We start from the raw sequence: 9924 nt of genomic DNA, 5'->3' as shown, positions 1-9924 counted from the left end.
CCTCTTCGAAGGTTATCGGTTTCTTCTTCTGTTTTATTCTTCGCTTCTACGGACATTGGCGGATTTTTATCAATCTCTTATCACGATAAAGGTTAATATTCCTTACTGTTGCGTATTCACAAAACAAATCGACCTCCGGACAAACGCTTTCGCACTAAGCGCTTCATTTGGATAGATTTGATTGGAGTTTGATTACCCAACCACTGAGCTCGAGCTCCCAAATAAATTATCTGGCAGTCTTTACTATTTCACGACAGTAGGTATCATCCCAACTGTTTCAATTGTAATGCTTGTTTGTTTTTTGTTTTGTTCCCCCATTCATTGTTGTTTATAGTCCTTATACTCCTTACATATTCATCTCATCATATAAGAAATTGTTCTGTTCAGAGATCTTTTATCGAAATCCCATTTCAACATTGTATCACATTCCTAATGACACGCTAATGAAGTTAAGCTAGCCTAGAAAGCATCGTTTTATGCTCACCAAACTGATAAGTGAATGAAAGGAAAGACTCTGACAAATCACTTGGTGAATCTCTTTGATAACACTATGAAAATGACGATATTCGATATACAACGGCACTAAATAACTGGATACACTTGATGATTAGGATTATAATTATTACCATAAAGAAGCTCGGCATTATATCAATAACATTATTGTTATAAGGGATTGACAAATGATTCAAATCACTGAAGATTTTTTTTCTTGCTTCTTCATACTTTGTCAGAGAAGATCGGACCATCTCAAGCATTCTACCAGGTAATGTCATGCACACAGACGCAGATTATTTTGTTATTAGGGGAGAAGTAAACATTTCTTCTCATAACAGTTATGTCATTAAACTTCCGTTGTTTCCCTTGAATTAAGAACTAAAGATTTGTCATGAAATGAAACGATGTAATTGGATGTAACTGGACCAAACTTTCAGAGGAATTATGAATTTAAAATGTTATTGTGGAGCAGTGTTGAGAAGAAATTTAAAAATTTGAAATGAAATATCTTTGCTTTAGTGAAAAAGAGAAAAAAAAAATAGAAAGAATTAGGCAAATTGAAATTTTGGAAATTTCCACTCAATCCGCAACTTTATGAATATACCAGTCCTATTTCCTTCCTTATTTCTGATCAATCAAAAGTTAATTATCATATCAGTAAAGCCATGTTTTCTTTATCCGTATGTATTTTTATCATGAAATTATGATACTTTTCAGTACAGCCCTTCATCATACAAATGCTTCTTACATTTCATTCAACTCAAACTAAAATTTTTGAAACCAACGATATTTGACTTTTGATTAATCTTCAATGCTACATTGTTACCAATGTCAAATTCACGGTGATTATCGATATCTTTTATATGGGGATGAAAATATAACAGTTTTATCAGTTATTTACACCAGAAATGTTAAATATAAGGGCAAGCTGACTCTTTGCCGTTTTCTGCTCTCTCAGTTTATGAATTCATACATCAATCATCCCCTCTTTTTCTTCCATTTTTCTTATCATTTTTGCGGTATTGAACGGTTGCTTTTAATGCTGGTGATAGTGTGTATCAATGTAAATCCGCTGATATTTAAATGATCTTTAATCTTACAACACTTCTATAACAACAATTTCATGTGCAGAATGTCTCGTGTTTACGATTCAGACGAGTGCCATAAGGGAGTCGGAAATAGTTTGGTTAGTTTTGCCTTTGATCAATAATAAGTGAACAATAGGCTACTAACTCTTAGCTCAATTGACCATAGGTCAGTCTTTTCATATTGCTTTTATAATATAGTTTACCTCGCTAAATCTTACATTGAACCTCCATGAAATATTTAAGTAACGATAAATGGATGCATCTCTCGGGGTCCTTTGACACATGGCTGGATAGGTGCATCAAAAAATTGGCCAGATTTTAAGATAAACATTATATTTTTTCCATTATTATGAAATATGCCATGAAGTATTTGCATTTCATTTCATGCATTTCAATCAGATGACGAACAATTGTTTACTCTATCTGATTGTGACACCCATTGCTTAATTGGCTGATTGAGTTATGAGAGACACCGAAGATTAAACTATTCCATATCTCTTATGAGCAGCACTGCAGGGAGTATTATTAAAGCCTTGCCATTCCTTCCTATCTGAAAGATATTCAACGGATAATTATTTCATTTTTCCTTTATCCCTTTTGATCAACTCATATCAAACATTCATGTTTTACTTTAACTGCATGAATAATCGTACGATAAAAAGATTGCCTCTGAATATGCAAAAATTACAGAGAAGAGATTGCACAGAATGGAAGCGACAAAAGAATCTGGTTCAGAAGACAGTACAAGAGCAACATGTCACATCAATGCCAATCATATATATTGCTCGGCCAAGCTATCGTCCCGTGTAAGCAAATTATCATTTTAATCATTCGTATCATTCGTCTCTGCCGCAATGTATATTGCACAGTGACTTTAACAGAAAAGCGCACTGCTCGGTGGGTTCCATCGATTTGAAATTATTTGACTCTTCACACTTCTGTCGAAATCTTTGGAATCAATCAATAGGCGTTACTATTTTTCTCAACTTCAGTGAACAATTAATCAAAAAAGAAATAATTGGAAACAAATAAAGAAACAAATAATTTCCTAAGCAACCCTGGGCGTTTTTGTCTAATGTTATGTAAAAGAATTCATTGAATGGGAAAAAATTCACTGATAGGTTTAATATCAGTCCTAAAAATTGTGCTACAGAAATCGTCGTAGTTTAGATCTTAAAATCCAAAAAATAGTGAAAAGGATTTAGAGAAATTATTACACGACAGTTCTTGAATAGCTTTAAATTAATTTCATTCTGTTATTTCTATACATTTTTTTTTTCAATTGCACTCTTTTATTAGCTGAATTGGTGGGATTTTTAAATGAAAAACTCTGTCTTGCCAAGTTTACGCAAACATCGTAAAATCATAGGACAGGAATGGTGACGTTCTTAGGCAGGAAAAGATATAAGATCGCACGGGCAAAAAATGGTTCCAGATATATTTTCAAACAATTCAAATATGCCTGCAAGCCAAATATTTACTTCCTTTGGGAACTGGTAGCCACAACACCTGAAGTTTTGTCAATGAAAGCAGTTAACTTTGGGGAAGATATTTCATATTTCATTGATGAAACTGCTAAATAGCTTCATGCATCTTTCAGAGAAGACAGTTTGTGGCAATTTGGATGCCCTAAACAACCAGATAAGCACATGGTCATCAGCTCAGGTCCACAATATCGTAGTGTGAAACCACTGAATGTTACTAGTCAAGTTCATAAACTAGCAAGTTGATTTTCCATCAGTGAATTTGTTAATGAAATTTTAATGAGACTGGAAATGAAAATCTATGCAATTCATGGAGAAAATATTGAAATAAATTGATGAAAGAAATGTTCATCGATTCATAAGTCGGTTGGCTGATCACTGACACTAATAACTTCTTAAATTTCAATTATACTTCTATTTTCTATTTTAAATGTTTCTAAAAGCAAATTAGTAGCTGGGACTTCGATTGTACTTTGGTTTACCGCAGATTTCATCGAGTATTGGTGATATTATTAATACGGAGTACGGTTTCACCATTCGGCTGGAAACAAAATATTTCCAACCAAGAGATATTCAGGTTTCGTTCTAAATTCAACACAAAAAATTCCAGTCATTTTATGTCAACGACGAGTAGGCGATACTATCCCTCGAATACACAAAGCCAAAATTATCAGAGATAAATAAGTATCCTTTTCAGATAACTTTACATCAGCGCATGCTTAGTGTAATTGGAGATCGTTTGGAAGACGATGGTATTGGTGCACAAAAACTACGCCGAAGTTTCACGCGCAAGTATATAATTCCTCCTGATGTACAACTCTCCTCTATATCATCCTATGTGACCAACAATGACTATTTAATCATCAAAGTATTTATTTATATGCACTTTTTTTGGACTATTTTTTAGAAGTAATCGTAACCTATTTCTAGGAAGATGCATATGAGAGAATCATGTGGGCTTACGCCTCATTACTAGAGGATTTGCTGCATTGATTGACCAGATAATCTTAATAGTATCCTTATTGTAATAATTCTCCAAAAAATTATTCCTTGCAAGCGGAAGGTAATTTTTTCCTTCTTTAACAGTTTTGTTTGAATTAACATTCTCAGTTTTATCTTAGGGTAGTCGAAAAGGCTGGAAGGAAACCGACTTAACAGAGCATTTGGCATCTTCATCAATGTCCAGCGAATCAGTGATAAGTGCCATTTGAGACAGATCCGGAAAACATTCGTAATCGTGATTTTGATATTTATATTCTTTTTCCTGCTGTCTTACCAATACATAAAGGTCACTTTGATGATAATTGCTATCTGATAAATATTTCTAAGCATCGTCACTTTCAAGTGAATAAATTATTTAATATCTGCGAAATACAGAAGGCCACTCCCTTTTGATACCCTTAGAAGACTTTAAACTGAAGTGATCATTACTCTTTTTTTATCCCGTGATCCAAACTTGTCAAACATTTGCCATTTTCATCCTTAATTTGGTTTTCTGGTGCTCCAGAAGTGGGTCACATAAAGGATAGCGTCGATATTCATAATTCACGCTCTTCGAGGTTCAAAAAATGCATATTCCGGGCGTATGCATGACGTCATTGTCATAATTGTGCTGTTAGAGGAGAGGAATGTGAAGAAGTGAAAAGTTTCGACCGATAAAGTAGATAAGTTCAGAACAAGTGGCAAGTGTCGGAAAAAACCGAAGTAATTCTATCATAAAGTTATTCATTTAAATAGTTTGCATTTACATTTATTTTTCCTCTCTCATGCTCAAAGTCATGAGTCAGCTATCAAATCTTCAAATCGTCTAAATGAGTTTTATTTGATATTGAGGTTTGCGCACTCTAGATTACAACTAATTTTATAAACACTGATGGGCATACTGTAGAGATATCTAATCTGATAAGCATGCTTATATCCAACATGTTTATCCCTAGATTTTTGTTAATTATTGTATTTCTTTCCTTTCTCCAAACAAAGTATATTGTAATTGAAGCCACTTGATATAAGTTAATATAGATATGGAGATTTCTCTGGTAGCTGTGAGTATACGTTAATTTGTTATGATTGTTTCTCCTTACACACTCCCTATATAAACGTTAGAAATCCTAACAGTGATTACTTTTCTTGTCAAAATCCCATCTGTCGACAATCAGGTTCACACAAACGCTCTTCTTCATTTATCTCTTCCAATCTACTAATCCTTACAAAATCTCACTATTCTACTGGCTTTACCCTGGAAGTCATCATTTTGTAATTGGAATTATTTGAACCTATCTTTACTGTATTTGGTATCCAGACAATAAAGGATAATCTGTTGTAAGTTTCGAACACAAAACGAACCGATACACTGTAAGTCATTCCTTTAAAAATTTAGCAGCTTCTACAACGAACAATAACAATCTTTCTCACCTTCTTAACTCCCTTTCTATTACTTTGTCACGACAGCAAGTAGTGGCAAACTGAAGAGAAAAAAAGTAAGTCTTGCAGTGTGTGTTGCAAATGCATTGATCATCCGAACGAAAAGCATGTCCGTCTGTAAATCTTCGGGAAGATGCTATCAACCAAATTTCCTATATATCTTTCCTCTACATTCTCCTTACTGCAGACAGTAAGCTGTCGGTTAGCTGATTATCCCGCAGATTGCAATCGACTTCTACTGCCACTTTCGGTACTGCATTCTTCTCGGCTATCTTCAATTCAGTTTTTCTCTTATCAGTTATAATAGCCACAAACTAAGGATAAATGTCGTTTCCTCTATGACGCAACATTTGTTCTGTTAGAACTTATAGATGATCAATACGTTTGGAAGAGATGAATAAAGGAATATGTGATAGTTCGGACATCTGCGCACCATCCGACTTCATTTCTCTTCCTTTCTTCGCTCATAGAAAGAGATGGGTGGAAGTGGTCATAAGCATTATCAGGGTAGGAAAATAGCTTCTTCAAAACGGATGGCTAGAAATATGCGGAAATAGGGCTGAGCTCTCGAGTTACTCAGCGTTGCGCTAACTATATGTGGATTGTTCCTCTATTGTTCCGCTTCATGATTCACAGCCTATGCAAATGCCTTCCACAGGTATGCAAAGTCTGATGAACAGCTTGTCCTTCTCCCTTCTTTATATCATCAACAACACTTAGCACATCGCTTATCTTACTGTCCGTCAAAACGAGCTCCGGCATGTAAAATGGATAATTAATTACATGCAGCCGACTGACTACCCGTCTAATCCAAAGCTAATAGTTGCTACTTCATTCCCGCGATTACAACGTAGACCGTTTAAAAATGTGTGTCTGTCTGTGTGTCTGTCTGTATGTGTGTGTGTATGTATATGTTGTGTATGTTTGTGTATGCATATGTGTATGCTTATATGTGTCGGACTGTTCTTGAGAAAAGTTTTTTGTGGCGCAGTACAGCCAATATCCGGCCAAGATGTCTGATTTCTGAGTGATTGTGGAAGATGTAACAGACAATAATTGCAAACAAAGGGAAGAAAAATGCGGAACTATAGCTGGCGCTCCCTTGGTTGTTGCATATGGTGTCCAGGCTAAGGGGAACTTTGAGTAGGGGGAAGCTGGGAATTCGAGAGAGAAAACTGAAGTGCTGAAGGAGAGGTGGGAGACAAGGAGAACGTTTATTACCGCCATGCATTTACTAAGTGCACTCAGTTCCAACTTCAACTCCAGCTCCAGCTTCGGCTTCAACTCTAGCTCCAGCTTTCTGAGCCATTAGCTATAAAACCACCAGTTTGTCGTGTCGCAATACAGCGCTGTGCTTTTAGTAATCTCACTACTAGCTGGCTATTATTGGTTATCTCTATGAGAATTTACTTTTTTCAAATTCCGCTGTGAAATAACTATATTTAACACTTTATCAGTTTGATGAACATAGGTAGCACAGATAGGATAGCATATATTGTGGAATTAGTGGGAACAAAATAAAATCACTTAATTTTCAGTTCTTAGTCTCAAGAAATAATCTGCATTTCCTCTGACTTCATTTTTGTGTTACTTTCCTTCTCCGCACACTGGTTCTAACTTTTATAGTCTGTCGAACACGGTTCCAGAAAAGATGATCCCCAACATAAAATACTGAAGATATTTGCTATCTACTCTCAGCTACTCTCTCAACTTTTATAACATCTCTTTAAGCGGTTATTCTACCGAAATTCTCCATGAATTTACTTATTGTGAAGTTATTCAAAAACAGAGAGAATTCACAAGCTCTAATCCCAATAAAATCGGTACAAGAATGATCCTGAGAGTGATATTGCTGGAATAGAAACGAGAACAACGAATTAACATTTTCTGGATACAAATTACTAATAGATTGCAATGTCTCTCACTGAGCCAAATCTTCTGCCTTTAGGTACAATGCCTTTGGGCTTATTAATGGCGCGAGGAGGGGAAATTGATGAGTTGAAAAATAAAGCAATACTAATGGAATTCGAACTCTAAATCTAGATGAAAAAAGTAGTGAGAGACAATTTGTAGATGCAAAGTATAACAGTTATATTTTGCAAAACACCAACCATTTATTGATATTGTGTGAGAAGTAGGAAAACTTGAGAGGAATACGGAGTACATATTTACTTTAACATTGGTTAACTCCATTTTCACCCTCCTAGTTGCTGATTCATTGGTAAGATTGCGGATTGTGGTAATGAGGTAGCTTAGCAATCGATCTCAATTCGATTTCGAATCGCTATCAGAAAGAACAAGCGAACTGGTGAGAGATAAAGGGTGAAAGAGTATTGTATTCTAGGAAGCAAATCGAAGATCAAATTTCGAATTCTTAGTTGCTCTCTGTTTGGTTTTAATAAAAGTCTAACATCATGAATGGCTTTTCAACTTCCATCTTTTAAATAACAGTATTGTTGTTTCTTCTATCAATTTTGGACAGCTTGAATAATTTCAAATTCTTGTCGTCGAAAACTTTTCGCAATGTTCTTCGAAGAGTAATTAGTCAACTTTGAAAGTGTCATACGCGTGTCACAATGAACACTGTCAAGAAGTTGAAAAGACTGTTCAATATCTAAACTTTCTTTGGATCAGTGAATAGTTTCTTATTTTAATAGTGACTATAATTCATTGATTTCATAATTATCTACCACATGAATTGCTACTGCTTGCTTCAGAAGTCTTATTAGAAGGACGAAATATGCTTACGTATTTTCCCGCTTTCAACCATGCATTGATCGTAGCCAAGCGAGCAACCTTCCAATTTCAGTATCTTCCTGAAGGAATGAATAACAAAAATGGATGGGTGGAGATCGAGATTTAGGAGCTGCTAATTTTTCGATATGTCGAATTATTTTAATTGAAAAATATTAATTTTACTTAAATTGTGGATGATAAAAAACTGGTTCAAATGTGAAAAATTATAGGGGTCGAGTTCACAGATAGCCGCAAATCCTTCAAATCGACCACGCATCAGAGAAGGAGACCGAAGGAGTGCACCAAGTGGTGCACGGAGATTGCTCAACATATTTAATTAAACTACTTCAATTATACACATACAACATCATGTTATATTTGAAATTACTTCTGTTGGCAACATTTTCCACGGAACGGCTGATAGTACCTGGGAGACTATCAGGATTCGTTGACGCAGCTGCATGTAAAGGATGTGTACCGCCCTGTATCTGTCCTGGACGAAAGGGGGAGCGGGTAGCGTTTTTTTTTTGGTATTAGCATATTTTCTTGTTTGGCAAAGAAATCCAGAGCTTTCTATTACTCATGATGGCAAAGACTTTATATATATTCAAATTTTCTGTAAAATTTCAAAAGTGTAAAAAACGGGTTTAATTAGTTCTGGTTCTATAATATTCTGCTCATTTTAGGGTGTACCAGGTTTTCAAGGTGAAAGAGGTCATCCTGGAGCACCTGGTCAGGATGGCGGTGAAGGACAGGCTGGTGCAGCAGGGATGCAAGGTGCTGAAGGAGATTTTGGTGATCCGGGCATGAAGGGTGCTCGAGTAAGTTACTAGAGAAAATTTCAGCCGGGAAATGAGGGATGGTATTTTGAATTCCAAATCTTCATTGCTGGCGAATATATAAAAATTGTTATAGGGTGATCGAGGTTTACCAGGCGCACCGGGCCATGTTGGATTTCCCGGGCTTGATGGCTTACCTGGTATGAAAGGTGAAATGGGTATACCGGGCTGCAATGGTACCGATGTGAGTTCGTTTCTTTATTGTAATAAGTTTTTAATATACTTTTCTCAAACTTAATGTCATGCTATGTGTAGAAATTTCATCTTTTCAAAAATCGAAAGGATAAAAAGAAATTTCTTTGACATTTTGCAATGAATTTTTTATTTCTTGCAGTATGTATCGTTTCCTAGGGTAGAATTTTTTAAGGATTAAAATCTGAACTGTTACTCCTGAATGAGATTTCTTTCGCTTTTTGAATCCACCAAGATTTGTCAGCTGCCATCTCTGAAGACCTTTAATAACTAGCTCCATTATCAAAAAAGTTAAGACTTTTTGGTTCACGCTCTGTTCACTGTTTAATGCAAATGAACAGATAGATCGAATGAAATCAACCTTTAATAGTGTTTATATTGAGATAAAATTTTTGCTGTGCTTGCGATAGTACGCAATACCGGATGATATTTCGGCGTAACATTCGTGCCCGATCATCCGTACCTTTCACATAAGCTGCTACCATTAAAGCTATACTATAAAGTAATATATTTAATCAAATCAAATATAATTAATTACTACTTTTTTTTCTCAATTCTAGAATAATTACTTTTATGGCAAAACTTCGTTTCTCTTTTTTTGGTTATTTCGTATTAACAAAAAAAAACCAAACTTAATCAATAGTAACCAAACTAATTTACGTAAAAAAA

At 35.2% G+C, this 9924-nt stretch overlaps 2 protein-coding genes across 2 annotated transcripts in view; both read left to right on the top strand.

Annotated features, from left to right (window-relative positions):
• Positions 1-1627: 1627 nt before the first annotated feature.
• Positions 1628-4278, top strand: LOAG_09686 (hypothetical protein; the record flags this gene model as incomplete). The annotated part of the gene is made up of 6 exons (XM_003145213.1): positions 1628-1681; positions 2274-2389; positions 3184-3292; positions 3522-3644; positions 3765-3935; positions 4189-4278. The coding sequence occupies 6 exons, from the start codon at positions 1628-1630 to the stop codon at positions 4276-4278; spliced, it is 663 nt and encodes a 220-aa protein (XP_003145261.1).
• Positions 4279-8593: 4315 nt separating this feature from the next.
• LOAG_16961 (collagen alpha-1(IV) chain) overlaps positions 8594-9924 on the top strand; it is a gene marked incomplete at both ends in the record, with an annotated part of 8963 nt that continues 7632 nt past the window's right edge. Inside the window, 3 exons of the mRNA XM_020449615.1 lie at positions 8594-8737; positions 8911-9045; positions 9140-9247. Of these exons, the coding sequence (XP_020306827.1) occupies positions 8594-8737; positions 8911-9045; positions 9140-9247 (387 nt within the window). The remainder of the gene's footprint in view (positions 8738-8910; positions 9046-9139; positions 9248-9924) is intronic.

The sequence above is a fragment of the Loa loa genome, assembly GCF_000183805.2.
Source record: "Loa loa unplaced genomic scaffold supercont3.31, whole genome shotgun sequence".
Classification (NCBI taxonomy): domain Eukaryota; kingdom Metazoa; phylum Nematoda; class Chromadorea; order Rhabditida; family Onchocercidae; genus Loa; species Loa loa.
This window is presented reverse-complemented; position numbering and strand designations above follow the sequence as displayed.